Below are 20,931 nucleotides of genomic sequence, written 5' to 3'. Positions count from 1 at the left end.
TTACTGTTGCTCCAAGATATTTGAATTTTTTCATCTCTTCGAAGGATAAATTTCCAATTTTTATATTTCCATTTCATACAATATTCTGGTCACGAGACATAATCATAATTTGTCTTATCGGGATTTACATCCAAATCTATCTCTTTACTTGCTTCAAGTAAAATTTCCGTGTTTTCCCTAATCGTTTGTGGATTTTCTCCTAACATATTCACATCATTCGCATAGACAAAAAGCTGATGTAACCCGTTCAATTCCAAACCCTATTGGTATAAAATATGTTACCAATTCCTAAGTTAACGGCAGTTTTCGTAGAAAAGTTATAGTGTAGTTTTGGTCGAGTGAAATACCAGTTTTTTTTATAACAAACACGAGTGTTTTCGTAAAAGACGAGTAGTCTAGTTTCCTTAGATCAAAAAACAATACTACGAGGAATGGAAAAGTTAGGCCTACATTATTTAATTTCTTTGCTGATTTTTTTCGCGTACTATGATTATGGGTGTTAGGCCTAATATATCTGTTCCTTTTTACTTTATAACTTACTGCAAAAATTCCCTTCTGATCGCTGAATTTAAGTGTAGCTGCATTAAATGAAATTTAAAAATTTTTAAATATTAGACCTACAGTTTTCATTTTTTTGCACAGGTATTATTCGTCATATAAATAGTATACATATAAATTTTCAGCTGCATTGGTGAATATTGTGGATATTTTTAAAAAGTGTTTGATGAAAATACTATTTTCATTTCCTAACATAAAAATTGTTTTTAAACTGAAACTTTACTATTACGTTCAACATCCCGTCGTTCATAATAATTGTATGGAAATTTTAAGATTTCTCATTAGTTTTGTCTAAAAAATCGTTTACATAATAGCTTAAATGCGAAAAAAAATTCCATGACTTCAAAACCAATGTTTTTAAAAATACCTTTGAAATGTTATTGAAATATCCATGCGTACTTTCATACGGTAATAGATTGAGGGAGGTGTGGAAAAAATTTCATGTAGCTAGCTCAGAATTCCTGGAAGGGGATAGGTTTGGAGCCTGGGCAAAATGCAAAAACTAAAAACAGAGAAAAATGCAGTTAAACAGCAGAGGCTGCAAAGTATTTAAAGCGCATACATCTTTAAAAATGGCTGTCAAAACAAGTTGTAAGGAGCGCAAGTCTCTGAAATTTTGCGATTAGCATCTGTAGGCCTAAGCAGAGAGATATTTTTCAAGAGTAGAAACAAAAGATTTATGTTTTTCAGTGTACCCTTAAGTTCCCCAACCAGGAAAAATACGGCGATCCAACACTGCATGTCAGCTCTTCACTTGATCTGAAAAAGTTTGAGAATGAAAGCTGCTTTTGTCGTTAGTGAAGAACGTAAATCATACCTAATGGTTGTCGTAACGAATTAGTCTAATCTGATTTATTGTACATTTCGATTTGATTTGCTGTCCCTAATTCTAAAGCATGATGCATGTACTGTTTTGGCAGGAGTGCAGTGCGACAAGACAATTCGAGAGGCATGAATTGTTGATAATGAATATAGACCGCGTAGGAATATCGGCAGTTTCGATTAAATCTGAACTCTTAAACGCTAGCTGATGAGCGGGCCGGTATCACGCCCGCCTGCGGTCGCCGCCTCTTCGCGACTGTTAGCCCCGAACTTTGATACTCCATTGCGCATGCGCGAGCAAAAGAGGCGGAGCTTCGAGTGCGCAGGCGCTTAGATTCTCTTCTTACTGGCTGGTAATCAATGCGTGTCGTCGTGTTGTAGATTTTCAGGAGTTGCACGGTAGAGGGTGCGTATGTACAGAAGAGGGTTGTGGTGGTGTGAGGGTGTGTGTGTGCCTGAAGACGTCCCCACGACCTCAACATGGATATTCTAGGTAGGCCATGCTTTTATAAACCAGACCGGGAACAACATTAAAAGTTGCTCATTAGTTGCTTTCTTGTACACGTAGAGGTCATTGCAATGTAGTGCTAAGATTTTTTTTTTTGAGTGTCATAATTATCAAAAGGTTTTTCTTCTAAATAATTACAAATAAAACATGTTTTTATAAATACTAATTATTTTTTTCTAATTTTTCAACGTTATGCGTATTAATTTTTTTTAATTTTTGAAGTTTTGAAACTACGAACAGAGAACTTGTATTCTTTAACTAGGCTATTAACATTTAATTACATGTGATATTACAACTTTGGAGTGTTTTAATGTGTATTTAATCCTTCATTGTGTATTTTACCTTATATTCTTATCTGTTTTTATCTTTTCATCGTCACGAACTTCTGCAATCTGCAATTGACGCAGAGAGATGCTCTCTTGTTTCGTCATAGTGCAATGTTATGCTGTCGCATTATTATTTACGTCATCATCCGCAATAACCATAGAAGTAATGATATACATAGACTAAATACTGATAGTATCTGGTATAATTTTATTCATTTAGATTGAGTGCTGTACACTAAACTGCTTCTGATCAATTTCCATTAATTACGTATCGCCTTTCGTTTCCCCCTCGGCTCTACTCGATACTGACTTGATTAACTAATATTGTGCGCAACGCAATGCGTATAGCCTACACTGCATAATTCTCTGAATTATGTTCAGTCTAATGTAAATATTTTTGTAGCGGCTTGTATAACAGATGAAAGCTTAACTGTTTATTTTCAATAATTTTCTGAACTTTATTAATTTTCTACGCAGAAATAAAATTTCAAATACTCTTTATATTAAAAAAAAAACGAAAAACTGTGCTGTTCCTCTAAAATTATGATTTGAACATATGTTAAGAATATTTCATACAAAAAAATAGAATTTTACATAAATTTAAAGAAATATAACCTCTAAATATAAAACATAGTACTATAAAAAAGCAAGGCTACGGAACAATAAAAATTAATATGATTGAACTGTGCAACACGCTTATAGTTTTATGGAGAGAAATTTGAAACAATTCCATAATCATATTTATTTTGTATTATTTCCAACGTAGCATACCTACGTTGTTAGAAACTTCATTTTATTTTCTAAATTGCTAAATGAGTATCGACTGTATAGTCACCGTGGAATTTGAAACTTAATATGTAGCCTGCCTGTACTTAATTTTAATAATAATAATAATAATAATAATAATAATAATAATAATAATAATAATAATAGTAATAATTTTAATAAGTATTTTAATAATAATAACAACAATAATTTTAATAATAATAATTTTAATAATCACAACATCGCACACAGTGGTTATAATACAACTGATGGTGTAATAGAGGCAGTTTGTTATAAAATCATCCTCAGGGACGATTGTCACAGAATTGTTTCATTAATTTACAGTAAAATCTCGTTTTGCATAAATGTGTGACATCATTTTCTAGAACAAAGTCTTTCATTTGAAAAAAAAATAACATAAAAGAAGTGACAATAAATTGTGACTGTTATCAAAATTCTAGGCCTGTAATGTTTTATTTTCATTGCTACTTGCAGTAGCTATGTTTGTTTAGTACTGCTTTGAAATTATTTTATTCATATGAAAGAATGAAATCACTAAATTCGATAATAGAGTTACTTGACACTGAATTTAGAATTTTTTACTTTATTTAACTGTCTACCAAAATTAAAAACTAGAACATTCTCATAAACGTTTCGTAAGTAAGGCCTGTAGTCCATTTGAATGGTTTTTATACTTGGTTATTCCATGGTATTTGGGTAAAGGGAGATAAGTCATAAAAGATTAATTTCGAGTTAAATTAAAATTAAATATCGGATCCTTATTGGAAATAATTTTCAACAGAAATAAAACACAACAAATGCTAGTAGCCTATCCTTTTTGTTTTTTGCATAACTACTTTTGAATTTAATTTGTATATTCCCCTAGGGAACAAAACACATTTTGCACTTAACCCCCTTTGCCCGAACACCATCGATTTAGTGACGATGTTATTTGGCGAGATGAGGCCCAGGATTCGCCATGGGCTTAGATTACCTGAAATTCGGCTTACGATTGGAAAGAAACCTCGGAAAAAAACACAACCAGGTAGTCAACCCACACCCGAGCGCAACCCGGATCAGCAGGCAAAAACGCTACCGCCCAATCTACACCGATGCTATTTTAGTGTTATTCACACGTACAAATAAATAAACGTAACCAGATGCAGCTCAGCTACATAGCAGTGTATAACCAAGTGTTGTAGGGATTCAATTTCAGGCAGTTTCAAAGTGATTTAGTATACAAAACGGTTGAAAGGTTAATTTTCTTCTAGTACTGTTGTTTCCATTACCGTTCCATTCTCTCTTTGCTCCATTATTGTTACATTTTCATTTCATAATCTACCAGATTTATCTGTGTTTTCGAAATAGAACATTGAGTTACTAATCGGTACCGGTACCTAATGTGTAGCACGCACTATTTAATACGCATTTGTCTTCGTTAATTGTTATTTCAAGTTGTATTTTGTGCAATATTTTGACAGTGAAATCTTACATAATTTCAATGTAAGTATTAAAAGAGCGCGCCAAAAATAATATTTTACTTTAGTCTATTGTAAAATATTTGGTCATATGAGCCGTTCAGAGCAAAAGTGGTGTAAATCAAAATTGGGTAATGAGGTTTAAAGTAAAAATTCTGTAAAATACAGCGCAAAGTAGCAATTAATATGGTCTTCTTGCTATTCACAGACTACTAATAATTTAAATAAATTGAATATTAATTGCTACTTTGCGCTCTATTTTACAAATGTTTACTTAACCCTCATTACATATTTTTGACTTACACCACTTCTGCTCTGAACGGCTCATATATTCATTATTATCTTCAGCATAAAGAATTTACTTTCCTTCTTCAGCAATCTCGACACAAATTCTTCATCCTTTAAGGGGTTATGAACAGTTTACAGTAGTAAAATTTTGGAAGTAATCAACATTTTTTTCCTCCATCACTGTATCTTGTGTTACTTACTTACTTACAACTTACAAATGGCTTTTAAGGAACCCGAAGGTTCATTGCCGCCCTCACATAAGCCCGCCATCGGTCCCTATCCTGTGCAAGATTAAGCCAGTCTCTATCATCATACCCCACCTCCCTCAAATCCATTTTAATATTATCCTCCCATCTACGTCTCGGCCTCCCTAAAGGTCTTTTTCCCTCCGGTCTCCCAACTAACACTCTATATGCATTTCTGGATTCGCCCATACGTGCTACATGCCCTGCCCATCTCAAACGTCTGGATTTCAAGTTCCTAATTATGTCAGGTGAAGAATACAATGCGTGCAGTTCTGTGTTGTGTAACTTTCTCCATTCTCCTGTAACTTCATCCCGCTTAGCCCCAAATATTTTCCTAAGCACCTTATTCTCAAACACCCTTAACCTATGTTCCTCTCTCAGAGTGAGAGTCCAAGTTTCACAGCCATATAGAAGAACCGGTAAAATAACTGTTTTATAAATTCTAACTTTCAGATTTTTGGACAGCAGACTGGATGATAAGAGCTTCTCAACCGAATAATAACACGCATTTCCCATATTTATTCTGCGTTTAATTTCCTCCCGAGTGTCATTTATATTTGTTACTGTTGCTCCAAGATATTTGAATTTTTCCACCTCTTCGAAGGATAAATCTCCAATATTTATATTTCCATTTCGTACAATATTCCCGTCACGAGACATAATCATATACTTTGTCTTTTCGGGATTTACTTCCAAACCGATCGCTTTACTTGCTTCAAGTAAAATTTCCGTGTTTTCCCTAACCGTTTGTGTATTTTCTCCTAACATATTCACGTCATCCGCATAGACAAGAAGCTGATGTAGCCCGTTCAATTCCAAACCCTGCCTGTTATCCTGAACTTTCCTAATGGCATATTCTAAAGCGAAGTTAAAAAGTAAAGGTGATAGTGCATCTCCCTGCTTTAGCCCGCAGTGAATTGGAAAAGGATCAGATAGAAACTGACCTATACGGACTCTGCTGTATGTTTCACTCAGACACATTTTAATTAATCGAACTAGTTTCTTAGGAATACCAAATTCAATAAGAATATCATATAATACTTCCCTCTTAACCGAGTCATATGCCTTTTTGAAATCTATGAATAACTGATGTACTGTACCCTTATACTCCCATTTTTTCTCCATTATCTGCCGAATACAAAAAATCTGATCAATAGTCGATCTATTACGCCGAAAACCGCACTGATGATCCCCAATAATTTCATCTACGTACGGAGTTAATCTCCTCAAAAGAATATTGGACAAAATTTTGTACGACGTCAACAAAAGTGATATTCCTCGAAAGTTACCACAGTTGGTTTTGTCCCCCTTTTTAAAAATAGGTACAATTATGGACTCCTTCCATTGATCTGGTACAATTTCCTTTTCCCAAATAGCAAGTACAAGTTTATAAATTTCGCTATATAATGCACTTCCACCCTCTTGTATTAATTCTGCTGGAATTTGATCGATACCTGGAGACTTGTACTTTTTCAGATTTTCTATCGCAATTTCGACTTCTGAAAGCGTGGGTTCGGGTATAAATGGCTCAGCAGTTTGTATTTCAATATCGTCCCGATCATTTCCATTTGGCCTATGTACATTTAGTAGTTGCGCAAAATAGTTTTTCCATCTGTTTAGGATTGATGGAGAGTCTGCAAGCAAGTCACCATTCTCATCCTTGGTCACGTTTACCCTTGGCTGATATCCGTTCTTAAATTCCTTTATACCCTTATATAAATCTCGAATGTTTTTATTCTTACTATTTGTTTCTACCTCATTCAGTTTTTCCTTCAAGTAACCTCTCTTTTTATTCCTAAGTGTACGACTTGCTTCCCGTCTTTCATTGAAATAATTATCTCTCTTCTCCTCAACTGGATCCTGTAAGAATTTCAATTTTGCCTGTTTCCTTCTTTCTACTACCATGCAACAATCTTCATCAAACCACGGTTTCTTTTTCTTAGTTTCATAATAACCTATGCTCTGCTCAGCTGCAATTTTGATACTATCTCTGATATTTTCCCACACGCTATTAACATCTAATTCTTTCTCAACTTCGTCGGAACTTTCTAAAGTGGCAAACCTATTCGAAATTTCGACCTGATAATTTTGCTTAGCTTCCTCGTCCTTTAATTTCAAAATATTGAATTTAGTAATATTAACTTGTTGCTCTACTCGCTTGGCTACTGATAATCTTTCTCTTAATTCTCCAATCACCAAATAATGGTCAGAATTACAGTCTGCACCCCTGAAAGTTCGAATATCTACTATACTAGTATGTCTCCGTTTATCTATCAAGATGTGATCTATTTGGTTGTGTGTCAATCCATCTGGAGAAGTCCAAGTATATTTATGTATATCCTTATGGGGGAATGTTGTACTTTTGACAATTAAATTTTTCGATGTGGCAAAGTTGACTAATCTAACTCCATTGTCACTACTAATTGCGTGTAGGCTCTCTTTTCCAATAGTTGGTCTAAAAATATCCTCCCGTCCTACTTTAGCGTTGAAATCCCCCAATAAAATTTTCATGTGATATCTAGGGAACTGATCAAAAGTATGTTCCAATTCCTCATAGAAGCTATCCTTTATATAGTCGTCTTTCTCTTCTGTAGGGGCGTGAGCATTTATAACCATGATGTCGCACCATCTACCCTTAAGTACTAAATATGATAACCTGTCACTGATAAATTCGACCTTTTTTACTGCTGATTTTATTCTTTTATGTACAAAGAATCCTGTTCCTAATTGGTGATTATTGTTTCCTTCCCCATAATACAACAAGTAATCTCCTATTTGTGATATGCCATTCCCATCTAACCTAACCTCTTGTACTCCCACAAAGTCTATTCTGTATCTAGCTAGTTCTTTTGCTACTAATGTTACCCCTCCTGTTCTATAAAGACTAGTTACGTTCCAAGTGCCAAATCTCAAAACCTTATTCCTTTGCTGTGGTCGTGCCAGAGAATCAGTCCTATTCCGAGGCTTACTGTAGGAATTCGTAACAAGCTGTTTTTTACGGTGATGGGTTGTTAGCCCTTCGCCCAACCCCCAAGCTGGAGGACCACCCCTTATCGGCTGTCCACGACTGCTTATTCAATATATTCGCAGCTACCCTCCATATCTGGAGGCCGTCTCCTCTATCCGCAACCTGAGGACGCGCCATGCCGTGGTGATAGGGACCCACCATACATGGCGCTACAGACCGTGAAGGGCCTAGACCGACCAGCCAATGAAAATTAGTATGTGTAAAACACTGTCCTTCAACTATTTGAAAAAATAGTTTTACGATTAAAAAAAATATATTTACATTTTTTTTTTTTTTTTTCAAAATTCAATTCTTTGTGCAGTGATGAAGCGTTTTCCACATAACTAAAAAACTATCCAACATTTTGTGGTGAAATTTGTTGTTTGTATTTATGCATGTTATATCTACATTATGATGCAAGATCACTTCTCTATCTTTGACAGATTGTCTGATAAAAAATAAATTCATTTTTAAAATGTTCAAATATCAGTATTTTCTTCTAACACAAAATAAAAATATTATTTATTAAGGAATGTAGTTGAAAGAGCATGATATTGTAAACATGAGTTTCAGCAAAAAAATAAAAGAGAGAGAATATGAAAAAGTGAACAAGTTAATTAGTTATGAGAGATGCTTCACCACTGCACAGTGAACTGCCACAATTTTAAATTTTGAAAAAAAAAGTGTATATATATAATTTTTTTAATCGAAAAAAAAATATTTTTTTATATAGCAGAAGGACAGTGTTTTATACATACCAATTTTCATTATTGTACAAGAGACAGTAATGGAGGGAAAAAAATGTTGAATATTTCCAAAAATTTTACTGCTGTAAGCTGTACCTAACCCCTTAAAGCTGCTGTATTTTCGCATCTTCTCTGATACCCGTTAATCTTTTGGTAGGTTTACTGCTCGTTTTTCCTGTGTAGATTTTACTTTAAGCTAACCTAATTGCCTTTCATTCGGGTGATGTCCTTTTAATAGTTATTTTTGTATTTCCCGTAAAATATACTTTCTAATGAGTCACTTTTGCTTAATATCATTCTATCTTATTATCTTGCAGAGTGCCTTAAGTAGTAAATTCCTGTACATAATTATTTCTTTTTTTCTTTCTTCTGTTTGAGTAAATATATTTTGATTTCATGTGTTAAGACAAAATTTACAAATTCATTTACCTATCGATAACATTGTGCTATGCAGACTACTGTATTTCTTTTGCATTCGAGTCAGTTGAGTGTGCTCAGTAGACTTCTCTTCTTGCTTCACTAATTCTTTGCTATTTCTTTATCAAATGAACTAATTCCTTACTCTTTTGAAGCATTAATAATGAAATATTTTGCATTTAATGTTGCATGTTTTCTTATTATTAGGCCTATGTTTACTTACTAGACACATGTATAATTTTGAACTACGTTCTGTAACCTTTGTGACATGTATTTTTCCTTTAAAAGACGTACAAAATTACCAAGTAGATCGTCTTTTTCCACCCCAAGAATGGGTTATAAGCCTGTTCTGTCTCAAAAGACTACCTTTCCGACGTAGTCTAGGTCGACCAACCAAACGTTGGCCTTTTTGTTCATATTGTAGAGCTTGTTTGAGGTCAGTAGAAATCCATTCGTTCTATAATCTTCGTTCTAATTGGTTATTTTACGACTTTTTATCGAGTGCTATGGTTATCTAGCGTCTGAATGACATGAAGATGATAAAACCAGCGAAATGAGTCCGGGGTCCAGCGCCGAAAGTTACCTAGCACTTGCACTTAAAGAGTTAGGTACAGCTTACAGCAGTAAAATTTTTGGAAATATATTCAACATTTTTTTCCTCCATTACTGTATCTTGTACAATAATGAAAATTGGTACGTGTAAAACACTTCAGTTATATGAAAAAAAAAATATTTTTACGGTTTAAAAAAATTATTTACATATTTTTTTTTTTTTTTTTTTTTTTTTTTTTTTTTTTTTTTTCAAAATTCATAATGATGTTATTTCACTGTGCAGTGATGAAGCTTTTCCCTTATAACTCATAAACTTGTTAACTTTTTCATGTTCTCTCCCTTTTGTTTTATTGCTGAAACTCATATTTACAATCTGCAGCATAAAATAGATTAATCTAAGTCTAAGCAAGAATACTTTCAACATAGGTCTAGTCCACCCTCTAGAGTAATGGTTAGTATGTCTGACCGTGAAACGCGTTCATTACATTCCTTAATAAATAATATTTTTTTTTTATTTTGTGTTAGAAGAAAATACTGATATTTGACAATTTCTAATGAATTTATTTTTTATCAGACAATCTATCAAACGTAAAGACGTGATCTTGCATCATATTCTAGATATGACATGCATAAATACATACAAAAAATGTCATTACAGAATGTTGAATAGTTTTTGAGTTGCGTGAGAAACGCTTCATCACTTCACAGTGAAATGAATTATGAAAAAAAAATGTAAATGATTTTTTTAAATCGTAAAGTATTTTTTTCTTATAGCATAAGGACAGGGTTTTACACACAGTAATTTTTATTATTGTACAAGATACAGTAATGGAAGAAAAGAATGTTGAATATTTCCAAAATTTTACTGTTGTGAGCTGTAAGCTGAGGAAACCTCGGAGAAAACCTCAATCAGGTAACTTGTCCCACACAGGATTTCAACCCGGACCCACGCGTTTCACGGTCAGACATACTAACCATTACTCTACAGGGTGGACTAGACCTATGTTGAAAGTATTCTTGCTTAGACTTAGATTAATCTATTTTATGCTGCAGATTATAAATATTAAATTCATTCCTAATGTCGTCATATAATATATAAGCTGCAATTCGTCTTTAAAATTTCATATCTGCAGTTTCAATTACTCTTTTCCTCGATCTCTTCAAAGCCCGGGGCGGACCAAAACTAGCAAATGGCAGAGAGAATTCTTTAGCTAGTGAAGGTAATCTCTCTAGGGGAAATAAGTCCTATAGGTTTACAAATAGTGGACAGGTTTGGATGCAAAAGGTGGCGACTCCATTCCTAAGCTTTCCTTACGACGAGCGGTAAGTCATCTATGGGAAATTTTTACTCATATTTCTCAAAGGCAAAGTAACAAAATACATAACAAATAATATTAATGAATTAAATACTGTTATAGTCACAATCATGCCATGGTATGAAAGAAAAATTTCACAACCTCGAGCGGGAATCGAACCTGCGACTTCCTGTTCTCCGGTCAGGCGCTCTACCACTGAGCTATCGAGTTCGTCTCACAGATGAAGATTACAAATAATATTAATTAAAAAATTAAACGGAGTAGCACTACAAAAAGAAAATGTGTTCGAAATTTTACTATGTTTAAAAGAGCATTAAATTTATAGAATTAATTTGTAATGTTACTATACTTCTTTCTATATTCAAATCTGTAATTTTGTTAAATATAAAGGAAAACTCCATAAATTTATTACTATAGGCTAGTACAGGCATGTCAATTGATGCCGACAGAAGCAAGCGCGCGCTCTAGAGCCCAGGAGAGCCTGAGCGCTTTACAGCGGAAAGGAAAGAGACAGACGAAAGAGGTGGTATATGCCGCTTGGTCGAGCTATATTAAGGGTTGGCCAGCACTCAATAGATAAAGGGAAGAGAACTTATTAAAACTGCATCCATATTAATTTTTTAGATTTGCCTGAGAAGTATAAGTGCATTATAAGAATGTAAGTTTTAATTTTAATGCTCATTTTTCACAAGTTTGATTTTTTTATTCAAAAGAAATATTTTCTCAACTTTTCGTATAGAAAAGTGAAATTTTCAGGTATACGCCTATTTATTTAGTAGCCTTACAAAATGTTTTCGTAAATCTAATATACCGTATATACTGTACATATTACTGAAGATAGTGTATTGAAGATTTTGAAAATATTCGCATGGAAATTGTTTGTAAGGAAATGAATTAACAAAGCAACTACTGTTACATCATAAGCAAAAGATAGCCTACGTGCCCATGTGTTGTAAAAATGTCAGCTCTATAGCTTCAGCAGATTTCGAGAAAATAATTTACTATTCTGATGATAGGAAGTTGCTCACAATATCACCTTAAAAGCATACTGCAATAAGAGTTTAGGTAACTTTGCTTTGTACTGTAACATTGTTTTGATTAATTTATTGATTACTTTTATAAGGCTAAAGATACCATCAATATAAATTCCAACTTATCATGTAATACTCAATCTCTTTCTTTGGAATATCACTTTCTTTATGAATGATATGTTTCAACCACTTAATACAGTATAATATTATACTACTATAGAATTTAATGAATATTCCTTCTTAACTCTTTATTATGTTATTAAGATTTAAAACACAAGCGCAATATTAAGAAATCAGTGTTAGTACTTTTGTTTTAGAGGCAATATAGATAATGTTAAACAGAGAGAAGCCATATAAAAATAACGAGATAAAATTTCACGTTCCGTTTGAAGTTTGTGCACCACTGGTTTCTTAATCCAACAGGTTGCTTATTCATATACACAACCCTTCTTCTTTCCATACTTATCGCTTGCTGCCCGCGCTCGACGTTAAGGCTCATTCAAAATGAAAATTAAACATAACGTAAGCGTTAACTTAAGAATGTAAACGTTACGGTAAAATCAAGAAGTCATACCATCATTCACGATGGGAACATAAACATAACCGCAAACATACTTGGTAACCATGGAAACATAACAACGACGCCATTTTCTCATATTCTGTCGTATACTTCAGCGCTCCACGATTGTGTTCTGTTTGCAAATCACGTAAGCATAATCATGAAAGTTTGGAGTTTGCAAACTTTCATGTTAACGTCTTACGGTAATGTTTATGTCAATGCTTATGTGAATCATTGTGAATGATCCCATTTGGTAGCCTGGGCGCAAACTTCTGTGTTTATGTTACGGTTATGTTTAATTTTCATTGTGAATGGGCCTTTAAGGTCAGAAAAGTGCGTTGCTTTGACATCACTGGACTGGTATATGCTGTATATGTTTAAACTAATAATGAATATTTAATGCTGGTAATAATTTTTACAGTTATATTTCCTCTGTAGTTCTTGTTGACAAAATTTTCCTTCTTGTTTCCTAATTTTTTGTACAACTGCAGATAAATACATAGTCGTAAGTTTTCAATTTACAGCTTACATTGAATCTGTGAATTACTGTATATGAAAGCGAGGACACAAAACGCCCTTTGGATAAGCATTTTTTTTAATATTACATATTTTATTTGAAGGCTGGTAACTGGAAGCTGAGAACGTGCGTCTTTCTTCGCTTGTTTCTTTTTGACGTCGTGTAACAGGCATTACACACACTGAATAACTGGTGCGTGATTTCACAAGGAATGTGTAAGCTCAAAGGCAAAGTAGGAACGAGTGTGTAATTTTGTTTTTATACATGAAATCTTTTCCACGCTACTTTTTCAGTGAAAATACTAATTTCGGTTTGTAATTACGATGTTAATGCAGTCTTATGTATAATGCTCTTTAATGTAGTAAACGCATAGGTTGGAATATTATTTTCCGCAAACGAGACGAAGTCTTTTACCACCAGTCCGATCTCCATACACATTATCCCCTCAAGACATTTCATAATGTAGGAAATTTCAATGCTTTGGTTCTACATTAAATAAAATTCCAGTGAAATTTGTGGAAATGTCAATATTATTAATACACTGCGTATGAAAGCAAAAAACAAAATATCATAAATTAAAAATACTATAATTATCCACAGAATTTATTCCAAAAACAGTTTGAAATGAAATGTCTTTTCAGCCATAATATCAAAGCTCATAAGAGATGTTATTGAAACGTTTTCATATTTACTTCTTAACTCATAAAGATAATATTGTATTTAACGATATCTTATTTTCTATCACTGTGCACACGAAGTTCCAACTCTGATATAGGATGGTCACTTAAACAGAGCGTCACATTCACAATTGACAGACGAGATTCGAATCCACGACCTTGGTTAAAGATTTTCCTTAACTTTTATGTTGACTAAGACGGTTATATTAATTTTTGTAAATCATACAAAACCGTCAAAATTTCATACTTGGAGTACAGAAATAAATAACTATTTTGATCATAACACAAAATAAATGGTATCAAATTACACACTTTCTTATGACTAGAGACCGAATTTAAAGGCAATCCCTTTTTCTTATTTCAACGCGAAACATGAAATAATTAGTTACGATGTTCAAAACTATCTTCCACTGACCAAATTATGTGGTTTTGACTTCCCCTTGTTCTCCGTTTTTGAGTCCAATGTTCCCCTTGTTTTCCTTTTTTGAAAACACGTCTTATTTTGGTCCTTTTTTGACAGAATATCGCAAACATTTAGATAATTTTCCTATATTTTTTCCGATAGACCTATAACTTCCTTAGCAAGCGAAAATAGGTCTAAATATCGTTCTTCTTCTTATTCCAGACATAGGAAAACTAATAAAGTGTGCTGATTTAGAGTTTGGGATAAAAATAAAATATTCATCTCTTTTTTCAGTTGATGTTGAGCGGTCATTTTCTGTTTATAAAGACATTTAAAGAGGCAGAATCATATTGAAACATACTGAAATGTTGAATGTGGTCAAATACAACAATTTCCTTATGTTGTGAAGCAATAAATGTAAGATTGTGTGTGCCATGTATTTCCATGGATGTGCTGAAGTTTGTTTTGGAGAGTAATATAGTCCTTTTTCAAATCCTTTTTTTTGGGGGGGGGCTATAACTTTCCCATTTTTTGTCCTTTTTTATGGAAAACTTTTCGTTTAAAATCCGGTCTCTATTATGATACTTGTCATACTTAATTTAACATAACTAGTGTTTTATATAATGTTAAATACGATCACATTCTTCAGGATTTTCTTTCTCCACAAAGATATACATTTTCCACTACAGCCGAAATTTTTTAACTGGTTTAATTCTAACCCAAAAATAAAAAAACTTGCATTACAAAGACTTTCATGCACAATGGCGTCACATTGTTAAGAAAATAACTCAGTGGTGTCACGAAATCAGCACGGCAACTTATGATTTTGAAGATATTTGTTACGTCGCATGCTCTTCTGTCAAAGATGGCTCATAGCTGTGCGACTTCTAAGCGCTCAGGCAGAGATGTAAAAAGTGTTACAGTAAATAAGGGATTGTAGATGTAGAAAATCACAATCATACAAATAAGACAATTTATGTCATAAGTGCCTGAAACACATCATATACGATACAATAATAATCATCAGCAATAAATAAAAATGGCTTTTAAGGAACCCGGAAATTCATTGCCGTCCTCACATAAGCCCGCCATCGGTCCCTATCCTGAGCAAGATTGATCCAGTCTATCATCATATCCCAGTTCCCTCAAATCTATTTTAATATTATCCTCCCATCTACGTCTCGGCCTCCCCGAAGGTCTTTTTCCCACCGGCCTCCAAACTAACACTCTGTATGCATTTCTGGATTCGCCCATACGTGCTACATGCCCTGCCCACCTCAAACGTCTGGATTTAATGTTCCTAATTATGTCAGGTGAAGAATACAATGCGTGCAGTTCTGCGTTGTGTAACTTTCTCCATTCTCCTGTAACTTCATCCCTTTTATCCCCAAATATTTTCATAAGAACCTTATTCTCAAGCACCCTTTACCTCTGTTTCGCCCTCAAAGCGAGAGTCCAAGGTAATATAACTGTTTTTATAAATTCTAACTTTCAGATTTTTTGACAGCAGACTAGATGACAAAAGCTTCTTAACCGAATAGTAACAAGCATTTTCCATATTTATTCTGCGTTTAATTTCCTCCTGAGTATCATTTATATTTGTTACAGTTCCTCCAAGATATTTGAATTTTTCCACTTCTTCGAAGGATAAATCTCCAATTTTTATGCTTCCATTTCGTACAATATTCTAGTCACAACTTCTACAAAAGCCAAAAGAATAAGGCACAAACATTATTTGAAAATTGAAGTATTTGTGAGATGTAATTCTGATTCTTTGACTATTGATTTATAATTATTTATAGTATGAAGTAAGATGTAGGAGAAGAACATTCATTCCTTTTATGAAGACTGCAAGGAAAAATGATATTTCGCTAGATTATGCAGAGACAAATTAAAGATAAATGGGGAGATGTTTGATGTTGAATACTGATTAGAAAATTTGAACCATGCAGAGATAGAGACAAACGTTAATGAAAAGAAAAGAAGAGACCTGAAAGGGACGATAACGAGCATAGTAGTAAAGCGTACGTTGGGAGAACTAGTTGGTAAACTACAAGGTGGAGATGTCATTATACAGGAAAAACTACTGTTCGTTACTCAGGAGAAGACGAACGGAAAGAATGTGTCCTTCTTGACTATCGCTGTTGATTATTATAAACATTGCTCAGATAAGCATCCCAGCAGCCAGGTTATTACTGGTGCAGGAAACATGAGTAAAAATGCGTATGGAAATTAAAGCTAAGTTGAACAGAAGGAGACCTAATGTTTCCGCTTACTGCAGTACAAATATTGCACGTGTTGTCTTACGTTATCTGTTCACATCCCTTCCTCCTCAGTCCGCCCTCGTCTTCTCTTGAGTCACGGACAGTAGCAACTGATGGAATGAAACAGTCAGCGAATTACAGGAACCAAGAAGAGAGAACAGCGACCAGAATGAAAATGCAAAGCGCAGTGAGAGCTGCAGACGGGAATGACGTCAACAAGCGATCGAAGAAGAAAGAAGAGACTTGCATTAAAATAATGATGATGACACCATGCAGACAAGGGAGAACCGAAGTACATCGAAGAGAATCTGAGAACAGCAAGAAGAGTTCAGTGAAATCAGCAGGATGATTAAATGTGGGTCAGCAGTTACAAAAGAGATCGAGACAAGAAGAAAGTGAGATAAGTAGTCAAGATTCTGTAAGAAGTGTGGAGGAAAGAAGTAACGTTACCGACTCGGAATAGAGGTACGTCAGTGAGAAGAAGTAAGGGACCGAAAAATTATAACTTAAGAGCTTGATGCATTAGTGATAAAACATAGGAAAGTGTTAAAGTGAAAATAGTGATGGTGACTAAAAAGACGGTAAGGCAAGGAACTAATATTGTAAAAGGATGAGAAAGATAGGAGTAATAGCCAAGGAGTGATGATAAGTAAGTAGTGATCTAAATATAATAAAGAAAGTGGGAGTTGAAATATAATATAATTGTAGAAACTAGTTCGGAAAATATACAGATTAGATTAGTGTCTATAATTACACACATCCATCTTTATGCATGGTTTATTAGTAAAGTTTTCTTTCTCAACTCTGTATAGGTCTCGTATAAAATTATACAGGTTTATTAGTAAGACAGTTTTTAATCATTCTGTTTACAAACATTAATTTAAAAAGGAATGAGTTTTAAGTTCATCAGTACAAGTCAATTACTACACTGGAAGTACCTGTACTGTAACTAGTTTTTAGAAAGTTGTGGAATACAGAACATTAGTTTTAAAAATGATGTTGAAGTTCTTTCATCCAAGTTAATTACTGCACATGAAGTACATTATTGTAACCAGCTTTTGCAGAGATATTAAATAAAGAACATTAATTTAAAAATAATGAATTTGAAGTTCTTTAGTCCAATTCAATTACTGTGCAGAAAGTATAAGCTTTGGAATTTTCAGACTGTGATTTAAATAGAAAGATAAAATGTTGTCTGCATCTGTTTGTCCTATTGTTCTTTATGTAAATCTTGACGCATTTCCTTAAGACAAGGTACATAAACTCTCTGACAATTCGGATTACAGCCCACAAATTCAAATAATTTATCTAAATTAATCTTGTGTTTGATAAGTTGAGTTTATTATCACATTTTTCACTCTTTGCATTCACTCCATCTTCATTGTGTGGAATATTAATCTTCCTTTTCCATATGTAAAAAAAGAAGAACTGTTCGAATTATATCGAATTCCGAATTAGCGGGGTTTCACTAGTGAATTACAAAAAAGAGCAAAAAAATCGTTAAACATAGAAGAAGACACAAAACCAAAGAAGTGAAATGAGATTTGGATGCAATAATTCTATCAGTATATGGATTCAAATCGAGAACACAACTCGCCATTCGCAGGCCTGCCTAAAGCGACCATGTTTCTGGGTTCTTGCCAGATTACGCTGTCCAAAGTGATGAACTGTATGTGTCGTCACGCATAAGAAAGTTTTAAATCTGCAAGGAGGCATTTTTCGCCGGAGCTCGAGGCACATTCTCGGTTCAAGTAATCTGGAAAATGGTACTGCTTTAAAGGGAGAAAAAGCTGACATATCTGGGTCAGTGCCCTACGAAAATAACGATAAATCCGGTTTATAAGGTTGTTCTCCATGTTAGGACTGCATTTTGAATAGAAGCATCGTTTCTGCTACGTCATTCTCTCCCTTTGTGAGACCTTTCCTTCTTGCCCATTTCTTATAACGTTCTACATAATATTTTGATGCATTGACTGTTCTTTAACCCTCTTTTCGTATTTTATGAAAAAAATTATTTACTGGTAACTTCAGGTAATCACACTTGGATTCGTACAGAGGAGTTTATATCAAACGAATACTTTGCGCTATACTGACCACTTGACCAGAAGGTTTCGGTGTTTTGTGATATCTAGTGTTCATTCTAAATCTTCATAATAGTGAGATTTGAGTAGGCGAATGGTTCCAATTCTATAAAGGTGTTGCATTTTTCGTTGTTACTGTTGCCACTGCTAATTGTGATGATGACAGCAATGTTGATGACTGTTTTATGAATATTAATCTAACTTTAGGGGAAAAGGAACTGGCCACCCTAACCCATTATCTCCTGGCTTAGTTGTCTCATGAGAGGTGTCTTATTGGTATTATTTATGAGATTCCAGCCTGTCTTCGGACACTTGACTGACAATCTAACATTCAAACTTGAGAAGAGATTAATTTTAAGTGCAAATGATATAATATCAGATCAATTTGTTAGCAATATTATTTGCCAAACGTATATTTTCACCTTAGGCAGCTATTTAGAACTATGTAAGTAATGTTACGGTGATAATGATGTTCGAATGAGAATATCAGAAAATTTTGAAATGCTATTATAAAAGTTTTCTCGCTATCTTTTAACATCATAAATACACTGTGTCCACACTAAAAGTATACAGAAATAACAGCTTATATCTTAACTTGGATAAAGTTTATTAAAATAAATTCATTCTGAATTGTATAGAGTATCTAAAAAAGTTTTTATTTCCACTAGTACACTTCAACATGAGCACCGTTTATAGCTCGACAGGTACCAAAACGATACTCAACCTCTCGCCAGATGTTCATCAACATATCGGGTGTTATAAGCTCAACTGCTTGAATGATACGCTGTCTCAAATCAATCAAATTACGAACTTTTCAGCTGTACACAAAATTTTTAATAAACAAAACGAAGGAGTTAAATCCAGTGATCTAGGCGGTCAGGAAGTTGGCCCACCCCTAACAATCTAATTTCTTGGGAAGGTTACATCCAAAAACGTTTTAACTTATATTCTTACGTATCTGATGGTGAAGTTTGGCACACAACGATAAAAACTGTAGCTTGTAATCACGCATACGGAGGCGTTTGCGTAGAATCTTGTGAACTGTTGAACGAGGAATCTGCAGTTCTCTACTAGCCTGCCTAATTGATTTAAGTGGGCTTCTAGCAAATGAGTCACGCACCTGATCCACAGTCATTTCGGCCACATGCTTTTTAGAATGTTTCCCTGTCTTTGAAATCAAGCTTCCATTATCTCGTAGAGTTCTATCCCACTCGTAAATGGATTTGCGTGTAGAAGGATCCACATTCCATTCCCTCTGTATGCGCTGCTGAACACGCGTAACTGAATTCAATGCTGTAAAACAGAGCACGCATTGAACTTTTTGCTGTACCGTCCACATCTCTGTTGAGAAGGAACTAGATTGATAAATGCAAATTTTCATTCATGCAACAATAAGCTTGAAACGAAACATTTCACACAACAATGACCAGGCAACAATAAGCTTGAAACTAAACATTGCACACAACAATGGCTAAGGAAAATGTATGAAACGAAACCTTGGAGAGTTTTTCCATTAAATGAGCTTTATCTTATGGGATTATAATATACGATTGTGAAATTATAAGTTGTTATTTCTGTATAGCTACTCTTAGTGTGGATACAGTGTACAATAAATTTCCAGTCCGAATCCCATGCCTTTTAGATGGGATGTTTCGCTCAGAGTGAGTATGTCAGGCCATGTACTCGAGAGATCTACTTGTTTGATTCTGGAAGCCCCTTATCCTGATGAGCTCCTATCTACAGAAAAATTGTCATTGAGTTCTCGATAGATCATAGAAATGCATGTCTCTTTACTGTTTCGTATTCATTGAACCATTTGAAAACGAAAATTAATACGATTTTCACAATTTAGCAAATCTTTTGGACATTCAGTTTCCACAGTGAAGTACATCAAATCATGGTATAATTTTTAAATATATTTCATCTCCTCCTCAGACCTGAACTTAAAATGTTTTAATTTTGAAGCCATTTCATATATTTTCGTGACTCCAGTGTCATTACTTCATTAGAATGTGTGGCAATACAGAGTGTACAGTATAGAGCAGAACAGGTTTCACGGCCTCGCGCGGCCTTGAGTCCCCCACCTCCGTGCGCATAGCCGGCCGGCCGTGAAACCTGTTCTGCTCTATACTGTTCACCCAGTATAATGTCGTTCACCAAGAACTGATTATATAAGCCTACCTAATCAGATGTTGGTCCTATTTTGTCTTACGCCATTTTAGTAACATGCCTAAGCAGACTACGCACTTCTGGTGACGAGTTCTAACAGTGTTTATTCACCCAGCCTTGACGAAAAAATATGTTTGAAACTAATTTTCAAATGTGGGGAGAAATAACGACGTCTTGTAATCTAACCCTCGGAATGCCAAAG

General features: G+C 34.2%; 1 protein-coding gene across 2 annotated transcripts in view; it reads left to right on the top strand.

Moving 5' to 3' along the window:
* Positions 1-1,757: 1,757 nt before the first annotated feature.
* Positions 1,758-20,931, top strand: part of cpx (synaptic transmission protein complexin) — a 449,267-nt gene continuing 430,093 nt past the window's right edge. For both annotated transcript variants that reach the window (XM_069839638.1, XM_069839639.1), the window contains exon 1: positions 1,758-1,873. In XM_069839638.1, coding sequence (XP_069695739.1) covers positions 1,861-1,873 — 13 coding nt within the window. In that variant the 5' untranslated portion in view covers positions 1,758-1,860. The remainder of the gene's footprint in view (positions 1,874-20,931) is intronic.

Source organism: Periplaneta americana, chromosome 11 (genome assembly GCF_040183065.1).
Source record: "Periplaneta americana isolate PAMFEO1 chromosome 11, P.americana_PAMFEO1_priV1, whole genome shotgun sequence".
Classification (NCBI taxonomy): domain Eukaryota; kingdom Metazoa; phylum Arthropoda; class Insecta; order Blattodea; family Blattidae; genus Periplaneta; species Periplaneta americana.
The sequence above is the reverse complement of the archived record's forward strand: the minus strand, read 5'-3'. Positions and strand labels throughout refer to the sequence as shown.